Here is a 21,120-nt window from a genome sequence, read left to right as displayed (position 1 = left end):
AAAGTTCGTAAATGATAACTCCAGTGTTACTCCAGAAATTGTTATGCAGCATTGATTTCAAGAGGTCGTTATGCCCATTTCGTTATTAAATAATCATGCTAACGTGATTTCTGAAATTATGTTGATTTATGAAATAATGTCAGTATCTTAACGAGCGGTGCTTCTTGTGAATATTTCTTTAGTCTGCGTGGCAATCTAAAAGCAAATCAGTGTTGTCATAATATATCAGGAGTTAATTTGCACTTGGAAAAGGAGGGTTTTAATTAAGGAAAGACCACAACTCGCCTTAAAGAACCGAGGATGTGACGTTAAATATTCAGGGACTACCTAGATAATTCAATATTTGTAGTTATGAAAATATTTTAGACTTTTATATACTTGTGGTTATGAATGAGAATTGCTCACTTGCTCAATTTGTAAATTAAGCCTGGAACACGGTGCCTGATGACATCGCAGGAAGGGATTCATGGATGCATAAAGCAGAGTGGCAATGGGGCGAATCAATAGAGAACAGAGGAGGCTAAGGGTCTGGCTCAGCGTTGTGCTTTTTTTTTTAAATGTTAGATGAAAGGTTTACAGAATACTTAAAACTGCTGCTATAAGTCACGATTCGTTTATTATTAATAGCCTTATCATTAAGTTATGCCAAATCACGTTTTTTTTATTTATTTACAATGAAGGCAACCTATACTGTGTCTCCCAAATGGTTATAAAAATACAAAACAAACATGCTCTCCTTTCATTGTAATTGAATATATATATATATATATATATATATATATATATATATATATATATATATATATATATATATATATATATATATATATATATATATATATATATATATACATTAAACTTACAAATACAGCCTGGTGTTGACAAAAATTTACCAAGATGAAAGAGACGCTTCCCCCTTTTATTTTAGTTTATTCGTGATTAAATGTGTAAACATGTTGCTTTTTATATTTCTTCTTTCGACAGTCAGGAATTGTGGTGCATGTTTAGCAGTTTGTGTTCATTGGTTTATATTTGATACAAAGTGTCATTCTGTGTGGAAAGCAGATGAAATGTATCAATCTGAGCTCGAGGTGTAAGTATGTATCAAATCTGGTGAGATGCATTTGAATGGACGCTCTAAGACAGGGGTTCTCAACCCCGGTCCTGGGGACCCCCTGTGTCTGCTTTTCATTCAAACTGAGCTCTCAGCCACTTAACTAAACCCTTCATTGAACCAATAACTTGCTTATTTACACCTTTTTAACTGTTTTCAGCTCTAGTTGCAGAGTTCCTTTTAAAATGTTACTTATAAAATGTGATAGCTAGCTTAAAATCTTCAACTGTTTAAAAGCTCAAAACTGCGTTCTTGCCTTCTCTATTTGTAAAGCCCTGGACGACAATTTTCCTTCAATGATCTGAGAGTAGTCTAATGTCCCTACTCAGCTGGTACGGTAAAACAGAAATGATGCTGTACGCTCTGTGTTTAATGTAGCAGTAGTGTGTAACTGCGGTAAGAGTAGGGCTCCAGTGGATGTGTCTTATAGCCTGGGGATCGCAGGTTCGAGTCCGGGCTATGTCACAGCCGACTGGGACCAGCGGTAGCTAGGGGGGTAGCGCACAATTGGCCGAGAGTTGACCGGGTAGGGAGGGCTTAGGTCGTCAGGGGAATCCACAGCTCACCGCGCAGCAGCGACCCCTGTGGCCGATAGAGCGCCTGTGGTTCTGCAGTGGAGCTTCCAGATCTGTGCTGTTCTCCGGCACTATAGGTCTTGTGGCCTCGCAGTGGATCCGCAGGAGCACGTCTCGTTTTCTAGCCCATTGTATCGGGGCCATCGCATAAAAATACAAGACATGATAAGTGCAAAAAACTAACAACTATTATTAATCATTATATGACTGATGGGATGGGATGGGATGGGATGGGATGGGGGGGCGTTGCCATCTAACAAGAAAAACATTGATTTATCAAAATGTATCGCAGCTAAACATCACACAGGACTGTCAGCAGAAAAAACTAAATTAATGTGGAGACAGACTAGGAGACTCTTAACACAGACAGTGGGGAGGGTACAGGATGGGCTATCTAGGATTATCAAGCCATGGTGTTGATGCTGAATCATTGGGATCCTTTAAGACCCGACTTGAAAAAGTTTTCAACCAGCTACTAGGGAGCGGATGAGCGCTGATGAGCTGAATCATGGCCTCCTCTCGTTCGTTCGTTTTCTCATATGGTGTATAGTCTTGATAAGCCGGGTCCAGTGTGTAACAACGTGGTAAAGAGTAACGCTGCTGTGCTTGTTTCTCCAGAGAGTCCTGAGACCATGAAGATGAGAGTTGTTGTGTTGCTGGCTGTGATCGCTATGTTCTGTGCTGCCGACGCTCAGACATGTGCTATGGATAATCTGATGAGCAGCCTGACCCAATCCGTGGGTAAGAAACCAGCTTTCATCCACATCTATCCAAACACTCAAGAGAGAACTGGATAAAGTTAACCCAAGACACTACTTTAAATTGAGCACAGAGAGAACAGAACAAGAGAGCATGAATGGAAGCTGAGTACAAAGTAGTTTAGAAGGGAAGGTAGGAAGCACTGTTTTACACAGAGATTATAAATGCATGGACCAGCCTAGCAGGTGAAGCAGTAGGATCTGAAACTCTGGGAACGTTTTAAAATTGACTAGATTCTGTGCTTTTAAATTGGATCCCCATGCTAGAGTGTGATAGGAATGGATGAGCCTCTGAACAGCCTCTTCCTAAACTCTTGTGCTTTGTGTTGTTTTCAGCCTCTGCAATGCTGCAGAGAGTGACTCTGTCCTGCACGGATGTCTCAGCTAGAGGGAGCCTGGTGACTTGTCCCAGAGGTCAGTGTGCCATCTTCAATTCTTCAGCTTTTATATTCCTTTATTATTTAGAGGTCTGTTTTTTTGGGGGTGTGGTTGTGAAATCAGTTTGCTTGAGAGGACAGTGGCACAGCTTCCCTTCACAGCTCTGCAAGAGAAAGAGAGGAGAGGGAGAGAGGGGGTGGTGGCCTGACCTGACCTCATTTCTCACCTGAACACCCCCTTGCCTGCCTGCCAGTCCTCTCAAAACAGAGACTGGTAACTGTGCTGAAATGTGGAGTTTGTCTTGTGTGGATTTAAATATAGCTAATGCCCACCTGAGGTTAAACCACCAAACTCATTCCACTGCAGCCAGATTCAAAGCAGGCTTCTTAACATGAAAGGCTAGAGAATCCAATATTCCCCTTATAACAGTTTACAGAACCACGGTCATCTTACACCTGTTTTTGCAGTTTTCCCATGATTTCACAATGACTGTACTATGCAGTTACAACAGTTTACCATAGTTTACCATGTTTGCACCATTACAATCTGAGGTGGCAGAATTGTAAATGGTTCTTGCTCTCTTTTCTTTGCAGGTTACAAGCCGACAGGCTGCTCCTGCGGCAATGCCTGTGGTTCCTGGGATATCCAAAATGACCAAACCTGCCACTGCCAGTGTGCGAACCAGGACTGGACTTCTGCACGCTGCTGCAGGATAGCCATGAACTAGAAGCCAAGAAACGAAGGAACCGGCATCAAGATTGTGAAAGCTTAACACACAAAATGTGGTTAAAGATTGGCGTGAGGGTTTTTATTTTACCAAGCTCCTTCACTTTTTTGGAACTCACATCCAGCTTTAATCCAGAATGCCGAGTATTTTTAAATTGAAGCTCAAACATATCTCATTGATTTGCCCTTTCGCTAGTGAATAGTCTGGAACTCTTTTGGCTTGCCCTGGGATGCTTGCACATAGAGGACGCTGTATAAATGATACTGGCATTGTTATAGTATTGAATAAAAAGGGTCTGAAAATAAATACTTCTCTTACTCACTTATTTTCACTTCAAACAATAACATATCTTTACATAAGTTTTCCATCGTGCGGATTGTGCAAGTAGCTGACAAAATGCAAGTGACAATCATATAATCAGCTTGCTTAATCTGCTCTGTCATTGCACCTCTCCAAGAAACAGTAGCTTCACGGATTTGTGTGCAGCGTTTTTAAGCAGACCATTTTCATTTATAAAAAAAAAAAAAACTAGCTTACTCACGCTGAGACAGGAAATGGCTCTGAGCGGCGATGTCAGGCCAGAATGAGGAAGCACACAGGTGAAAAAGGCGCAGCGCGCAATTTATTACACAAATAAATAAAATATTTTAACAAGCAAAACACTGCTCGCGGAGCTCAAAAATAAAAGGTTTAACAAAATAAATACAAATAGGTCAGACTGGGCAATAGCCTTCACTGCTCCTATAAATGTTTTAGTTTTTTAAATTAATCTCTCCTCTCCTCTCGCTCTCCTCTAACTCTCACTCTCACTCTCCTCTCCTCCTCTCCTCTCCTCTCACTCTCTCACTCTCACTCTCACTCTCCTCTCCTCCTCTCCTCTCCTCTCGCTCTCCTGTCACTCTCACTCTCACTCTCACTCTCACTCTCACTCTCTCTCACTCTCACTCTCACTCTCACTCTCACTCTCACTCACTCGAGAGGAGGAGCTGACTCTCTCCTCCACTCTCTCTCTCTCTCTCTCCTCTCCTCTCTCTCCTCTCCTCTCCTCTCCCGTTCTCAAACACCCACCCCGAAGTGCAGAGAGCTGCAGGTATTTATCTTGGTGGTTATCTCCCAATTAGTAAATTAACTAATTAGACTTGGGTGCTACCCATCCAAGCTACAAAACATAAACAGACACACGGCTTTCGCCGTCATATTTAAATACATAAATCCTAAATAAACAATAACACGCCGCCATAAATACAATAAATTATGCAACAAACAAATACAATATAACACAAGGGCGGAGGGGGAAACTCTGTTCAAAAATAAACAATTACAAAATAAAAACAAAACAATAATGTGGCTGACGACACCACGCTCGTCCTCCACATATAAACAGACTTTAAAATAGCAGGGCTTTCCTACCGCCCTGCTACACACACCTTCAAGTCTTTGAAGCTAATACCACAGTGGGGGTCTTTTGGTTTAGAAAGAGACCGGTAGAATTCTCCAGTACAATGGTTGCATTTAGATTTGGTAAATTCCTCACAACCTATACAATACATTTAAATTTTAATAAAATGTATAATTTATCCATCAGAATTAAAAATTGTGTTAAATGAAAATGACTTGCGGTGATTGGGAAAGAGGTCTCTCGGTTTACAAACTTTCAGGAAGTAGGAATAAAAACACTCTGGGAATTTCCCTGCTACTGGATACAGTCAGTCAATAGGACTTCAACGCTTCTATTCGTTTAATTGGGATACAGTGTTTTCAAATCATGAACGGAGATTGCTTTTCCGAGCGAGACAGGTTCTCATAGAGAGTGCAGTGATTAAGTGATTGCGTGATCATGGTGTGATTTGTGTGAACTGAGTGAGCCAATTGCTCGGGCTGCTGCTACACCCAGAACTCTCATGGCTCATGTTTTATGACTCCAGTTAGAAATAACAATGACTATAAATGTTTCTTCAGAAAATGTGGCAATTATCTGCCCACATAAATGGCACTCTTTCAACAGGCGTGGCCACAGAGTAAGTATTAGGTGTGGTGTTCTATGCACGGCATGACATCTCCACCCAGGACAAGATGAACTTGAATTTTGGCAAATACTTCAGTGTGATTGGTTGATTCCTGACATGCGAGGGGGTTTCTAAAAGGCTGACCATGAGCTTGCTGTGTGCCGTATGCTCACCTTGCGCACTGACACTCTGCACACACAGTCCTGGAGCTGTGCTCACCTTGAGCACTGACACTGCACACACAGTCCTGGAGCTGTGCTCACCTTGAGCTGTGCTCACCTTGAGCACTGACACTCTGCACACACAGTCCTGGAGCTGTGCTCACCTTGAGCACTGACACTCTGCACACACAGTCCTGGAGCTGTGCTCACCTTGAGCACTGACACTCTGCACACACAGTCCTGGAGCTGTGCTCACCTTGAGCACTGACACTCTGCACACACAGTCCTGGAGCTGTGCTCACCTTGAGCACTGACACTCTGCACACACAGTCCTGGAGCTGTGCTCACCTTGAGCACTGACACTCTGCACACACAGTCCTGGAGCTGTGCTCACCTTGAGCACTGACACTCTGCACACACAGTCCTGGAGCTGTGCTCACCTTGAGCACTGACACTCTGCACACACAGTCCTGGAGCTGTGCTCACCTTGAGCACTGACACTCTGCACACACAGTCCTGGAGTGTTCCTGTCCAAGGGTTTCTATTAAACTCCAAAGTAGTGTTCCACTGAACTAAATTGAGGTGAACCTATTTCCTACAGACAATTGAAAAAGCAGCAGCAAAATAAATAAATGATTTAAAAAGCAAGAAGCATGAGCTATGAAAAGATTGAAATACACAAGCTGCAGATGAGAACACCCTCAGAATACTATGTTCAACTGAAGTCACTTCATTACCAAGGACATGCTGACCTTGGAGAGAGTTCCAAGGCTTAAATAATGAGCTGCAAGGACAATGCTTGAAGGAATTGAACAAAGAAGAATTAAAAGGGGACCTGAATGAAGTGTTTAAAAATCTTCAAAAGGACAAAGTTAACCTGAACCTTAAAGTTACTTATAAAATGTTATTGCTAACTTGAAATCTGCAACTGTTTAAGAGCTGAAAACAATTAAAAAGGTCTAATTAAGCTAATTATCAGTTCAATTAAGTGTTTAATTAAGTAACTGAGAAGCTCAGTTGAAATGGAATCCAGCAGACACAGAGATCCCCCAGGACCAGGATTGAGAAACCCTACTCTAAACTAAACTACAGGCTTCACCTACACGTACACACATACATGTACATTCAGTTGCAGTGCAAAGGCTTTAAGCTTGCTATGTGGTGTGCGTCTTTTCAATGCTCTATAATTACTGTATAATTAAATGATTTGCTGTGATCAGGTATTAGGCCATAAAACCACACTGGGAACACCCTGGTATATGAGCAGTCAATAGGACTGTCAGCACTAAATAAGCTGACTTTTACCACTGTGCACAAAGAAGAAAGTCACCCGCCCCTGCATCGGTAAGTGTGATCTGTTCAGCTATATAGAGAGTGTAGAACAGTGCAACAGTTTTAGGAGGGTACTGCAAAGTGCAATTTGATATTTTTTGTTGTTGCTGTTCATGTTACAAAACTGTAATTATTATTATTATTATTATTATTATTATTATTATTATTATTATTATTATTATTATTATTATTATTATTAATAAAAGGAAAACATATTATACTTTTGTATAGATACAGTGCACGCCACTTAATTGCAACCAGACTAATCCCAGGGCTTAAAGGCATGAGCTGTGAGGACAGTTTGAGGGATCTGAATTCATTAAGAATAAAGGGGACTCGATTGAAGACTTTAAAATATTAAAACGAGTTGACAAAATATAGCCACTTCCTTTAGCACACTGAAACCAGGACCGAAGGACACAGTTGGAAGTGAAGACAGACTTAAGACAGGCTAGGATTCACACAGACAGTGGGGAGGGTATGTGATGGGCTATCTATGGTTACCAAGGGTTACCAAGCCATGGTGTTGATGTGTAACATTGCTGTTCTTGTTTCTCTAGCAACTGAACTCCTAAGACCATGAAGATGAGGGTTGTCGTGTTGCTGGCTGTGATCGTTGTGTTCTGTGCTGCAGATGCTCAGAAATGTGCTCTGGATGATTTGATGAGCAGCCTGACCAAATCTACGGGTAAGAAACCAGCTTCCATCCGCATCTATCCAAACACTCAAGAGAGAAATGGATAAAGTTAACCAAAGACACTACTTTAAATTGAGCACATAGAGGACAGAACAAGAGAGCATGAATGGAAGCTGAGTACAAAGAAGTTTAGAAGGGAAGGTAGGAAGCATTGTTTTACACAGAGATTATAAATGCATGGACCAGCCTAGCAGGTGAAGCAGTAGGATCTGAAACTCTGGGAACGTTTTAAAATTGACTAGATTCTGTGCTTTTAAATTGGATCCCCATGCTAGAGTGTGATAGGAATGGGTGAGCCTCTGAACAGCCTCTTCCTAAACTCTTGTGCCTTGTGTTGTTTTCAGCCTCTGCAGTGCTGCAGAACGTGACTCTGTCCTGCACTGATGTCCAAAGTAGAGGGTACCAGGCGGAATGTCCTAAAGGTCAGTGTGCCATGTTTACCATTTTCTGGTACGTTTGCCATGTCACGCATATTTAGGAAGGTAATAGGCAATACCCCAACTATATTGGTATATGTTTATCATATTCATTATAAAATTATATTCACCATTCCATTATTATGTAGATATTTCTTCTACAAACTAATAGTATTTTATTTGAATCTTAAAGTCTAATACTTAGGAGAGAGAGAGAGAGAGAGAGAGAGAGAGAGAGAGAGAGAGAGAGAGAGAGAGAGAGAGAGAGAGAGAGAGAGAGAGAGAGATTAGCATAGGTACCTCGCCCTTCTGTGGATATGAACTTTTTTGAAAAAAACTTCATTTTGATATAACTTTAGTTACAGTGATCATAGATGAATACACATTTCAGTTTCATTCTCATTACTAAATTAGCGTTACAAGCAAGTTAAACATGTTATACACAATAATTAAAGAAAATAATGTTAGAATTATTTTCACTTTAAATGTCATTAAAACACAATAAACATTTCAATATTATTGGGAAAACATACTTAATTATTAAACGTGCGTCTGCAAGAAGTTATTAAAAGTATTAAAAACCCAATGGAATCATTTCAGTTCTTACACATTAATCACATTACATTTGGCCAGTGGTGTGTATTTCATGGCAGAGAGTCATGGCACCTTGTAACCACCAGGTGCCGCCCTTCTTAACCCTTTTACATCAAGAAAGTGGTTTATTGGTTTTCCATGCAGGCCTTCTTCATTAAAAGATATGAATCAGCTTTGTTTATTGCTACGAGACTGGCAGGTCAGCACAGCAGGTATTCTTAACCATTCCCCAATGTACATTATTGCGACCCTGTTACCAGCATCTTGTTCTTTTGAAGCAGATCAATCAGGAATGGTTTGTGGGGGGAAGGTTGGATTGAGGAAAAGACAAACTCGATTAACATCGCAGCATCTCAATTCTCATTGATTTAAGTGTGGAAATGTCATTTTAGAAGTGCATTCAATATTAATTGTGACTTTCCCCACAGCCGTGTAGTATTTTGCATCTCAGCCCATTGACTTGAATCAAAGACGAGCGAGTTAGTGCTCAGCTAAAGAGCGAGCTGTGCAGTGGAGAGGCACGTGCCTGATGCTGATGGCGGCATTATTACCTCATCAGTCGCTCGGAGGGCATCATTACAATCTGAGGTGGCAGAATTGTAAATGCTTCTTGCTCTCTTTCCTTTGCAGGTTACAAGCCGACATGCTGCTCCTGCACTAATGCCGGCTGCTACTGGGATATCAGCGATGACCAGACCTGCCGCTGCCAGTGTGCAAAGCCGATTACGACAACTGTAAACCGGATCGGGGTCATCGCACGCTGCTGCAAGATTGCCATGTAGAAGCCAGAAACGATGGAATCAGCGTCTGGATCTTGAAGCTTAGTTTTCAAGATCTTTCACTTTTTTGGAACTCACTTCCAGCTTTTATCCAGAATGCTGAGTATTTTTAAATCGAAGCTCAAAACATATCTCATTGATTTGTCCTTTCGCTAGTGAATAGTTTGGGGTTCTTTTGGCTTGCTGTGTATTTCTGTAAAGTGCCAGTGTGTTATGATATTGAATAAAAAGGGTCTAAAAAATAAATCATTTTCTTACTCACTAATCTTTCATGTTATTTGGTTTGTTTTTAATTATTTTCACATCAAACAATAGCGTACCTTTACGAAAGCTTTTCCACCTAAGCAAGGTTCACAGCAGTGTATTCTCTGTGCATTAGAGATAGGGGTTAAGGGTAGTGTGAGTGGTAGGGTTAGGGTTAGGGGTTAGGGATAGGGGTTAGAGTTAACCCCCTTTCACACTGGCATGATCCACCCAGGTCAGAACCTACCAGGGCAGGGCCTGGTGTCATGTGGGTCGGCTGTGTGATTTCACACAGCTTTTGATAAAGCAGGGTTGATCTGGGTGACAGATGCAAGTAAACAATGCACAGATCAATGCCCCGGAAGCAGCTTGTTACTGACGTTTCCATCCAAGCTTCTCTGGATAGAGAGATTGGTGGCTTAGAGCACATGTTTCTACATCTCTGCTGCAATATGGCTCATGGTGTGTCTAAAGCAACAGGTTCCTGGTAGAAGTGAAACCTTCACTGCAGGCATGGTTGTTTGTTATTGCGACCGTCAAAAATTTTACCCAAGTCTGACCCAGGTACCTGGTTTAACACTACGCGGGATTGTGACCCGATTAGCCAGGACTTGGATCTGGACCCGGGTAGGCGTGGTTGGGGTAGAGTTGGGGGCTTAAGCCACCCCACTTGTTTTTAAGCCCATCGCATGTATTGTGTAGGTAGCTGGCCAAATCCAGGTGACAATCTTAGGGTAATGCAGTCACTTTTGGGCATTCCGGTGGGGTTAAACAAAATGTGGGTGCGTACATAACAATCCATCACCGGTTTTAGGTCCACTGTTAGAATACCATGAAACGAATCGTGACCGTGTGTAAATAATCCTAAGTCCAATGACGTTCTTGAATATTTCCATTACGGATAAGCCAAAACAACTTTTTATGTTAAAACCATAACAAAGAAAGCTTTTTAGGCATAACGCCACACTGTTCAATCATATCACAAATCGGTCTAACTTTGACAAATCCAATCCACAAACCCCGGTACGTCTACATCTTCCACCCAAATCTCCCCGGTACGCCATACACATCTTCCAGAATCCCCGGTTCGACATACTGATCTTCCAAACCATACCCCGGACGACATATACATTTTTTGGGGGGTTGTAGAAAATAGGTAGGCGTGGCCAGTGTGAAAAAACGGGCCTTTTAGAGTTAGGTTAGTTATGGTTGGGGTTATGGTTGGGGTTGGGGTTAGGGTTTAGGGTTTAAAGTTAGGGTATGGTTAGAGTTAGGGTTATGGTTGGGGTTGGGGGTTAGAGTTTAGGGTGAGGGTTACGGTTAGAGTTAGGGTATGGATGGGTTTGTTTAGGGTTTTATGGGTTTAGGGTATGGGGTTAGGGTTTAGGGTTTAGGGTGAGGGATGTGGTTATAGTTAGGGTATGGTTGGGGTTAGCGTTTAGGGTTTAGAGTGAGGGATGTGGTTATAGTTAGGGTATGGTTGGGTTTAAGGTTTAGAGTGAGGGTTATGGTTAGAGTTAGGGTTACGGTTCTGGTTTAGGGTCATGGCTAGGGTTAGGTTTCTGGTTTAGGGTTAGGGTCATGGTTAGGGTTTAGAGTTGGGGGCTTAAGCCACCCCACTTGTTTTTAAGCCCATCGCATGTATTGTGTAGGTAGCTGGCCAAATCCAGGTGACAATCTTATAATGCAGTCACTTTTGCTTATTCTGCACTGTCAATGCACACAGCTTTATTAGGCTTCCAGAAAGATGGGAAATGCTAAAGAACTTCATAAGTTACAGGGTTTGGCTGCCATATTGGATTGAAAAAATACATTTTGCCTAAATGTGAAAATTCGTCTTTCGAAAAATACTTATTGCAGAGTGCTGAAAGTTAGTATAGTTGTTTAGGGATAGTCCAAGATTAACTGCTGTTAGGTTGTGTGTTATGGGGCCATGCTGTATGATGTAGAAGGTTGTGTGTTGTGGGGCCATGCTGTATGATGTAGAAGGTTGTGTGTTATGGGGCCATGCTGTATGATGTAGAAGGTTGTGTGGTATGGGGCCATGCTGTATGATGTAGAAGGTTGTGTGTTATGGGGCCATGCTGTATGATGTAGAAGGTTGTGTGTTGTGGGGCCATGCTGTATGATGTAGAAGGTTGTGTGTTATGGGGCCATGCTGTATGATGTAGAAGGTTGTGTGGTATGGGGCCATGCTGTATGATGTAGAAGGTTGTGTGTTATGGGGCCATGCTGTATGATGTAGAAGGTTGTGTGTTATGGGGCCATGCTGTATGATGTAGAAGGTTGTGTGTTATGGGGCCATGCTGTATGATGTAGAAGGTTGTGTGTTATGGGGCCATGCTGTATGATGTAGAAGGTTGTGTGATGTATGGGGCCATGCTGTATGATGTAGAAGGTTGTGTGTTATGGGGCCATGCTGTATGATGTAGAAGGTTGTGTGTTATGGGGCCATGCTGTATGATGTAGAAGGTTGTGTGTTATGGGGCCATGCTGTATGATGTAGAAGGTTGTGTGTTATGGGGCCATGCTGTATGATGTAGAAGGTTGTGTGGTATGGGGCCATGCTGTATGATGTAGAAGGTTGTGTGGTATGGGGCCATGCTGTATGATGTAGAAGGTTGTGTGGTATGGGGCCATGCTGTATGATGTAGAAGGTTGTGTGGTATGGAGCCATGCTGTATGATGTAGAAGGTTGTGTGGTATGGGGCCATGCTGTATGATGTCAAAATCTCACGGTACAGACATCATAATCACAAACTACAAAGATCTTCTCCCAAACTGATACAAATTGCTACAATAAAAAAACATGGCAGCCAAGTTGGATGACATCATCAACATACAAAACTGGCTACAAAAACCTTAGTCTCTGAAATCACTCGTCCCATTGAACCACAAATTTGCACATATGATCCTAGTGTGGTTGTCTTTAAACGTTGTTCCAGGGAAGTTGCTACAATAAAAAAAACATGGTTGCCACATTGGATGACATCATCAACATACAAAACCAGTTAATAACTCCTTATAGAGTGTAGATAGGACCATGGTTATTATGGAACACATATAGTAACCCATGTATGCACCATACAAAATGTCATTGCTCGTGACCTTTGTCCCGTGATCTTAGTTTAGGTTAATTCTCACCCCGTATTGACAATTCGCCTAGGCTAAAGTTCACGGGACTGAAAGTTAGCTGGGGCTAAGCAGGAGGGTGTGACACCGGTGTAGAAAAACTCACAGGAGCGTCCAGGGAGTACGTCTTCAGGATGTAGATAAATCAATGAACCAGACACAACGGTAATAATTCATACATCAGTTTGATTTTATTAGGTTCGTGTTGTGGTGTTTTTCTATATTAATTTACATTGTGATTAAATAAGTAGCTAATCAGATTTGTAACCGGTATGTGTGTAATGCATTGTACCGGTAGATAGATGATTGTAACAATGTAAAGCTATCCTTGTAATCTGTTTCTTATTTAAAATGACAGCAGTAGCAGTACATTGCATCTCAGTTGAAAATGCAGAAACAAAGAACTTTGGACAATTCTTTTTATTCCACGGACAGCAGGAGTGTAGCACAATTTGCATCAAAGGCCCCAAAAGTGAATTGTTTTGTTTGAACTATTTCAACACTGCAGAGCTGCATACAGGTCTAGGAAAACATAACATCATAACAATGGGAACTGGAATTGGGAATTGATTTTAAAAAGGAATTGGAAATGGAATTGCAATTGAAAAACATGAATTGACCCTGACTCTGAATAGAATATATTATATATAAAATATATAACACAGCGCTGCCTTGTTGTTTTTGGATGATTCGACACACGGAATCGCGTGGTTCACGGTCTGGCCACGTTGGCAGTAAATTGTACGGGAGCCGGGGCGGGCCGTCACACTTTGTACTCTTTCTTGCCTTCTTATCTGTAGACATTCTACGAGGTTCTGTTCCTAACCAAGTAGAAGAGCAGCCTTGCATGTATAGAGGGGTGTTTTAATACTGGCGTCACTTCACTCACAATATCATATTTAGGCTGTTCAGAATGTATGGCTCTCCTGAGACACTGTGCCTGCAAGGGTTGTTTTTATGATGGGAAATAATGCAATACATAATTTTTTATAATAGCATAATGCTTTTATTGTGTAACACAGGATTACAATGGCAGATAATGCGATATGTTCTATTTTCATATAAACAGGATATATATGATATGACTAAAACTACAAAGAGACTTTTTTTCGTGTTACAAAAGTTCTATGCACCAAGAAATTCAATATATTGTCATATAGTTACCAAACTTTCATTTTCCAAAGTCCAGAGAATGTGGTTTTGTTTCCAATAATTTTTTCCCTGTGATTTTCTGTAATAAATGAGTTCCTGGTGGTGTCCTTGTTAGATTGTGGTAGGAAAGTCCAGCAGGATACAGGAGTGAAGTTTTCTGTGTTAAAAGTTGGACACAAGCAGTTCTTCTGAACACGTCAGATGGCAGGTTGGACTTTGAAAGGCCTCTCAACTTTACTTCAGTATCCAGAGCCGATGTTAACAGCAAGCTTATAGAGAGAAATGAAAAAAAATGAGAAGGGGGCTCCCGAGTGGCACATCCATCAAATGCACTCCACGTAGGTGTGCCCAATAGCCTGGGGGTCACGGGGTCACAGGTTCAAGTCCAGACTATGTCACTGTCAACCGTGACTGGTAGTTCCTAGGGGGCAGTGCACAATTGGCCGACCGCTTCCCAGGTAGGGAGGGCTTAGGTCAGCTGTGGATCCACAGTACAAAAAATGATGGATTGTCAGGAGCATGTTTTGGAGGACTCAGACTCCAGCCTCCATTCCCAGAGTTGGCAGGGGGGTTGCAAGCAGTGAACCAAGGGTACAGATAATAATTGGGCACACTAAATTGGGGAGAAAACCAGGGTAAAAAATTGGAGACAACTAAATTTAATTAAATAAAAGAAGAATGAGAGGAGCACACACATATCTGTGACACAAAAACAGTCTTAACCTTCCAAAAACAGGCAGTTCTCAATCACATAGCTCCTTCCAAGAAGCAATAGCTTCACAACATAAACAGAATTCATCTAATACTGATCCCTCTGGTACTCCACTGGTTACTTCACTCCATTTTGAAGTTTCTCCTTTAATCAGTACTTTCTGTTTTCTACATGCTAACCACTCCCTAATCCATGTGCATGCGTTTCCTTGAATCCCTACTGTGTTCAGTTTGAGAATTAATCTTTTATTCGGGACTTTGTCAAAAGCTTTCTGGAAATCTAAATAAACCATGGCATATGCTTTGCAATTATCAATTGTCGATGTTGCATCCTCAAAAAAATCAAGCAGGTTAGTTAGACACGATCTCCCTTTCCTAAAACCATGCTGACTGTCTCCCAGGACCCTGTTACCATATAGGTAATGTTCCATTTTGGATCTTATTATAGTTTCCATGTTTGCATATAATGGAAGTCAGTCTTAACCCCTGTCTTAGAGCATCCATTCGAATGCATCTCACCAGATTTGATACAACAGCACTGCATATGTTAATGTCAACTGATTTCTTCAGTCCACAGGTGGGTCAGTCCTTTTGAAGAACCAAGAACAGACAGGCAGAATTCTCCAGTACAATGATTACATTTAGATTTGCGAATATCCTTACAACCTATACAGTACATTTAAACCTTAATGCATTGCATCATTGTATTTACTGAAAATGATTTGCTGCGATTGGGAAATATGTCATCTCAGTTTACAAACTTTCAGGAAGTAGGAATAAAAACACCCTGGGAATTTCCCTGCTACTGGATATGGGCAGTGAATAGGACTGTGAACACTATATAAGCCCACATTTACCACTGTGCACAAAGAAGAGAGCTGCCCGCCCCTGCCATAGGTAAGTGTGATCATTTCACAGTGTGTGAGTTCTGTGTGCTGCAGGACAGGGGAATGCTACACTGGGTGTGTGAATTTCATGCTAAACAGAGTAAAATAGGCAGGGTTTTCAAAAGTTCGTAAATGATAACTCCAGTGTTACTCAACAAATCTTTATATAGCATTGATTTTGGTATAATTTTCAAGAGGTGGTTATGCCTGTCTCGTTATTAATCATGCTAACGTGATTTCCGAAATTATGTTGATTTCTGAAATAATGTCAGTATCTTAACGAGCGGTGCTTCTTGTGAATATTTCTTTAGTCTGCGTGGGAATTTAAAAGCAAATCAGTGTTGTCATAATTTATCAGGAGTTAATTTGCACTTGGAAAAGGAGGGTTTTAATTAACGAAGGACTACAACTCACCTTGAAACAGAAATTTAACAGACCGTGGCTGTGGCGTTGAATATTTAGAGACTAGCTAGATAATTCAATATTTGTAGTTATGAAAATATTTTAGACTTTTATATACTTGTGGTTATGAATGAGATTTGTTCACTTGTTTTAACAATTTGTAAATTAAGCCTGGAACACGGTGCCCGATGACATCGCAAGAAGAGATCCATGGATGCATAAAGTACAGTGGCAATTGGGCGAATCAATAGGCGAGAAGAGGAGGCTATGTCAATACTAATATCTGCAATTTTGGCTAGAACTTAATGCGACGTGATCGTGAAAACCACATATGACTGGAGACATGCATGTAGTCTGTCTCTATTAAACACACACACACACGCCCGCACACACACACACACACACACACACACACCCCCACCCACACACACACACCCCCCCCCCCCCACACACACACACACACAGTGGTTGGTATTCTATTGGTTTGTATGTAATGTCCGTGCCAATATTTTTGACAGCCCCACGTTGTACTTTTTAACTGTTAGATTAAATATTTACAGAATACTTAAAAACTATTGGTTTGTATGTAATGTCCGTGCCAATATTTTTGACAGCCACACGTTGTACTTTTTAACTGTTAGATTAAATATTTACAGAATACTTAAAAACTGCTGCTATAATCATGATTCATTTATTATTAATAGCGTTATCATTGAATTATGCCAAATCAGTTTTTTTTAGTAGGTCTATTCTGTAAACTTTTCGTCTAATACTGTAGTTAAAAAGTGCAATATTAGGTGAATGGAACACCTAATATGATCGAGTTCACTGACATGGATTTTGCCTAACATGTTTGTAATATTGCAATATAATATTTTTTTTCTCATTCATGATGCTATTTGGCACAGTGAATGATCAATGTTGACAGAGCTTAACCCCATTGTACAAGAAAAACATTGATTTATAAAAACGTATCGCAGCTAAACATAGCACAGGACTGTCAGCAGAAAAAACAAAATTAATAAAAGAAATAAAATCACTAAACATTCTTGCCTAGAATTGGTTTCTTCTGAAAGAAATGCATTAAGATTTGTTTCTTCGTTTGATCTTTGAGTATGTACAGTACTGAAACGTCCACTAATATACTGGACTACTCGCTGCTCCAGGGGCTGTACTAACAAGAACAAAAAATGGGCTTGGATCCGAATTCACTGTATTATGCCAATCTTAAAAATGAAAGCGCACATTATTAAAAATATATATTTAGAAATGAGTTGACAAAATATAGCCAATACCTTCAGCACAGCACTGAAACCAGTAGGACACAGTTAGAAGTGGAGACAGACATAAGACAGGCTAGGAGACACTTCTTCATACAGTGATGAGGGTATGGGATGGGCTATCTAGGTTTATGAAGGGTTATCAAGCCATGGTGTTGATGCTGAATCATTGGGATACTTTAAGACCCGACTTGAAAAAGTTTTCAACCGGCTACTAGGGAGCGGACGAGCGCTGATGAGCTGAATCATATAGTGCATAGTCTTGATAGGCCGGGTCCAGTGTGTAACAACGTGGTAAAGAGTAACGCTGCTGTGCTTGTTTCTCCAGAGAGTCCTGAGACCATGAAGATGAGAGTTGTTGTGTTGCTGGCTGTGATCGCTATGTTCTGTGCTGCCGACGCTCAGAAATGTCCTCTGGATGATTTGATGAGCAGCCTGACCAAATCTGCGGGTAAGAAACCAGCTTCCATCCACATCTATCCAAACACTCAAGAGAGAACTGGATAAAGTTAACCCAAGACACTACTTTAAATTGAGCACAGAGAGAACAGAACAAGAGAGCATGAATGGAAGCTGAGTACAAAGAAGTTTAGAAGGGAAGGTAGGAAGCACTGTTTTACACAGAGATTATAAATGCATGGACCAGCCTTGCAGGTGAAGCAGTAGGATCTGAAACACTGGGAATGTTTCAAAGTTGACTGGATTCTATGCTTTTAAATTAGACCCCCCTGGTAGAGGGTGCTAAGAAGGGATGAGCCTTGATGGGCACAACAGCCTCTTTTAAACTCTTATGCTTTGTGTTGTTTAATTTAAACTTGTTAAATTTGCAGACAACACAAAAATAGGAGGAGTGGCAAACACTGTTGCAGCAGCAAAGGTCATTCAAAATTAACTAGACAACATTCAGAACTGGGATACATGGCAAATTACATTTAATAGAGAAAACTGTAAGGTACTGCACATAGGCAATAAAAATGTGCATTATAAATATCATACGGGAGATACTGAAATTGAAGAACGAATCTGTGAAAAAGACTTAGGAGTGTAGATTGACTCAGAGATATGGGGAAGCTATAAAAAAGGCCAACAAGATGCTCAGATATATTGTGAAAAGTGTTTGAATTTAAAGGGAAGTAATTTTAAAACTGTACAATGCATTAGTAAGACCTCATGTAGAATATTGTGTTCATTTCTGGTCACCTCACTACAAAAAGGATATTGCTGCTTTAGAAAGAGTGCAAAAAAGAGTGACCAGAATTATTCCGGGTTTAAAAGGCATGTCATATGCAGATGGGCTAAAGGAATTAAATCTATTCAGTCTTGAACAAAGAAGACTATGTGGCGATCTGATTCAAGCATTCAAAATTCTAAAAGGTAGACAATGTCGACCCAAGGGACTTTTGCGACATGAAAAAAGAAACAAGGACCAGGAGTCACAAATAGAAATTAGATAAAGGGGCAATCACAACTGGAACCAACTCCCCAGTAATGTTGTTAAAGCTGACAAACTGGGATCCTTCAAGAAGCTGCTTGATGAGATTCTGGGATCAATAAGCTACTAACAACCAAACAAGCAAGATGGGCCGAATGGCCTCCTCTCGTTTGTAAACTTTCTTATGTGCTTATGTTTACAGCCTCTGCAGTGATGGAGAAAATGACTCTGTCCTGCATTGATGTCTCAGCGAGAGGGAGCCTGGTGAATTGTCCTGGAGGTCAGTGTGCCATCTTCAGCTCTTCAGCTTTTATGTTCCTTTATTATTTAGAGGTCTGTTTTGTTGGGGGTGTGCTTGTGAACTCAGTTTACTTGAGAGGACCGTGGCACAGCTTCGCTTCACAGCTCTGCAAGAGAAAGAGAGGAGGGGGAAGAGGGAGAGGGGGTCATTTTGCACGTGTTTTTGCAGTTTTCCAATTATTTCACAATGATTGTGCTATGCAGTTACAGTAGTTTACCATAGTTTACCGTGTTTTGGCATGTTTGCATCATTACAATCTGAAGTGGCAAAATTGTAAATGGTTCTTGCTCTCTTTCCTTTGCAGGTTACAAGCCGACAGGCTGCTCCTGCGGCAATGCCTGTGGCTCCTGGGATATCCGCAATGACCAGACCTGCCACTGCCAGTGTGCAAACCAGGACTGGACCGCTGCACGCTGCTGCAAGATAGCCATGAACTAGAAGCCAGGAAACGACGGCATCAAGGTCTGGATCTTGAAGCATTCTGAAACACAAATGTGGTTTAAAGATTGGTGTGAGGGCTTTCAGTTTTTAAGCTCCTTCACTTTCTTGGAACTCACTTCCAGCTTTTATCCAGAATGCTGAGTATTTTTAAATCAAAGCTCAAAACATGTCTCATTGATTTGGCCTTTCGCTAGTGAATAGTTTGGAGTTCTTTTGGCTTGCTGTGTATTTCTGTAAATCGACCTTGGGATGCTTTCAAATAACGGACACTGTATAAGTGATACTGGAATAAAAAGGGTCTACAAAATAAATACTTTTCTTACTCACTTATCACTCGTGTTATTTGGTTTCCAATTCTGTTTTTTTTTATTACATCCTTGAAACTTTATTACAATTCAAACAATAATATACCTTTCCATAAGCTTTTCCACCTGAGCAAGGTTCACAGCAATATATTCTCTGAGTGTTAGAGTTCAAGTTATGGTTAGTGTTAATGTTAAGAGTTAAGGTTTAGTGTTGAGAGTTAGACTCAGGGGTGGGTCTGCCAGAAGGCTTGAGGGGGTTAAGCCACTTCATTTATTCTTAAACCCATTGTGCGGATTGTGTAAGTAGCTGACAGAATCCAGGTGACAATCATATAAGAACATAAGAACATAAGAAAGTTTACAAACAAGAGGAGGCCATTCGGCCCATCTTGCTCGTTTGGTTGTTAGTAGCTTATTGATCCCAAAATCTCATCAAGCAGCTTCTTAAAGGATCCCAGGGTGTCAGCCTCAACCACACCACTGGGGAGTTGATTCCAGACCCTCACAATTCTCTGTGTAAAAAAGTGTCTCCTATTTTCTGTTCTGAATGCCCCTTTGTCTAAACTCCATTTGTGACCCCTGGTCCTTGTTTCTTTTTTCAGGCTGAAAAAGTCCCTTGGGTCGACACTGTCAATACCTTTTAGAATTTTGAATGCTTGAATTAGGTCGCCACATAGTCTTCTTTGTTCAAGACTGAACAGATTCAATTCTTTTAGCCTGTCTGCATATGACATGCCTTTTAAGCCCGGAATAATTCTGGTCGCTCTTCTTTGCACTCTTTCAACTTGCATTTGCTTAATCTGCTCTGTCACTGCACATATATTTAGTGTTAGTTAGAAGACCGTTTTTTTCCTATCTCTCTGTTAATTCATAACTATTGTAAATGTTCTAATTTCATCACTAGTAACCAACGAGATAGCACTCCGAATTACGCAACAGGTGTCACATCTGAATGCTCACTCCCAGCTAAGTTTCACCCCCCTGAATTTTTGCTGATGACAATTCTCATCCCGCAGTGACAATTAGCCTAGGCTAAAGATCACTGGACTGAAAGTTAGCCGGGTCTAAGCAGGAGGGTGTGACACCGGTGTAGAAACACTCACAGGGGCGTCCAGGGAGTACGACTTCAGGATGTAGATAAATCAATGAAGCAGACACAACGGTAATAATTCACACATCAGTTTGATTTTATTAGGTTTGTGTTCTGGTGTTTTTTATATAGTAATTTACATTGTGATTAAATAAGTAGCTAATCAGATTTGTAACCGGTATGTGTGTAATGCATTGTACCGGTAGA

At 41.0% G+C, this 21,120-nt stretch overlaps 3 protein-coding genes across 4 annotated transcripts; all 3 read left to right on the top strand.

Annotated features, from left to right (window-relative positions):
• Positions 1–2,277: 2,277 nt before the first annotated feature.
• Positions 2,278–3,858, top strand: LOC121304578 (resistin-like). Its single transcript, XM_041235775.1, has 3 exons — positions 2,278–2,430; positions 2,784–2,861; positions 3,419–3,858. The coding sequence occupies exons 1-3, from the start codon at positions 2,322–2,324 to the stop codon at positions 3,550–3,552; spliced, it is 321 nt and encodes a 106-aa protein (XP_041091709.1). The 5' UTR covers positions 2,278–2,321; the 3' UTR covers positions 3,553–3,858.
• A 3,088-nt stretch (positions 3,859–6,946) lies between these two features.
• LOC121304579 (resistin-like) lies at positions 6,947–9,802 on the top strand. 2 transcript variants are annotated; one of them, XM_041235776.1, is made up of 4 exons: positions 6,947–7,063; positions 7,612–7,739; positions 8,093–8,170; positions 9,389–9,802. In XM_041235776.1, exons 2-4 carry the CDS (start codon positions 7,631–7,633, stop codon positions 9,538–9,540), a joined length of 339 nt encoding a protein of 112 aa, XP_041091710.1. In that variant the 5' UTR covers positions 6,947–7,063; positions 7,612–7,630; the 3' UTR covers positions 9,541–9,802. The 2 variants fall into 2 exon arrangements, with proteins under 2 accessions (XP_041091710.1, XP_041091711.1); XM_041235777.1 differs by lacking the exon at positions 6,947–7,063 and adding an exon at positions 7,102–7,177.
• A 5,764-nt stretch (positions 9,803–15,566) lies between these two features.
• LOC121304580 (resistin-like) lies at positions 15,567–19,844 on the top strand. The gene is made up of 4 exons (XM_041235778.1): positions 15,567–15,672; positions 17,673–17,795; positions 18,979–19,056; positions 19,382–19,844. The coding sequence occupies exons 2-4, from the start codon at positions 17,687–17,689 to the stop codon at positions 19,513–19,515; spliced, it is 321 nt and encodes a 106-aa protein (XP_041091712.1). The 5' UTR covers positions 15,567–15,672; positions 17,673–17,686; the 3' UTR covers positions 19,516–19,844.
• Positions 19,845–21,120: the final 1,276 nt, after the last annotated feature.

This window comes from Polyodon spathula, chromosome 38 (genome assembly GCF_017654505.1).
Source record: "Polyodon spathula isolate WHYD16114869_AA chromosome 38, ASM1765450v1, whole genome shotgun sequence".
NCBI classification, from domain to species: Eukaryota; Metazoa; Chordata; class Actinopteri; order Acipenseriformes; family Polyodontidae; genus Polyodon; species Polyodon spathula.
The sequence above is the reverse complement of the archived record's forward strand: the minus strand, read 5'-3'. Positions and strand labels throughout refer to the sequence as shown.

Coding starts and splice junctions, on each gene's coding strand:
- LOC121304578 (XM_041235775.1), top strand. CDS start 2,322: ATGAAGATGAGAGTTGTTGTGTTGCTGGCTGTGATCGCTATGTTCTGT. Junction 2,431..2,783: donor CAGCCTGACCCAATCCGTGG/GTAAGAAACCAG, acceptor TGTTGTTTTCAG/CCTCTGCAATGCTGCAGAGA. Junction 2,862..3,418: donor CCTGGTGACTTGTCCCAGAG/GTCAGTGTGCCA, acceptor TTTTCTTTGCAG/GTTACAAGCCGACAGGCTGC.
- LOC121304579 (XM_041235776.1), top strand. CDS start 7,631: ATGAAGATGAGGGTTGTCGTGTTGCTGGCTGTGATCGTTGTGTTCTGT. Junction 7,740..8,092: donor CAGCCTGACCAAATCTACGG/GTAAGAAACCAG, acceptor TGTTGTTTTCAG/CCTCTGCAGTGCTGCAGAAC. Junction 8,171..9,388: donor CCAGGCGGAATGTCCTAAAG/GTCAGTGTGCCA, acceptor TTTCCTTTGCAG/GTTACAAGCCGACATGCTGC.
- LOC121304580 (XM_041235778.1), top strand. CDS start 17,687: ATGAAGATGAGAGTTGTTGTGTTGCTGGCTGTGATCGCTATGTTCTGT. Junction 17,796..18,978: donor CAGCCTGACCAAATCTGCGG/GTAAGAAACCAG, acceptor TTATGTTTACAG/CCTCTGCAGTGATGGAGAAA. Junction 19,057..19,381: donor CCTGGTGAATTGTCCTGGAG/GTCAGTGTGCCA, acceptor TTTCCTTTGCAG/GTTACAAGCCGACAGGCTGC.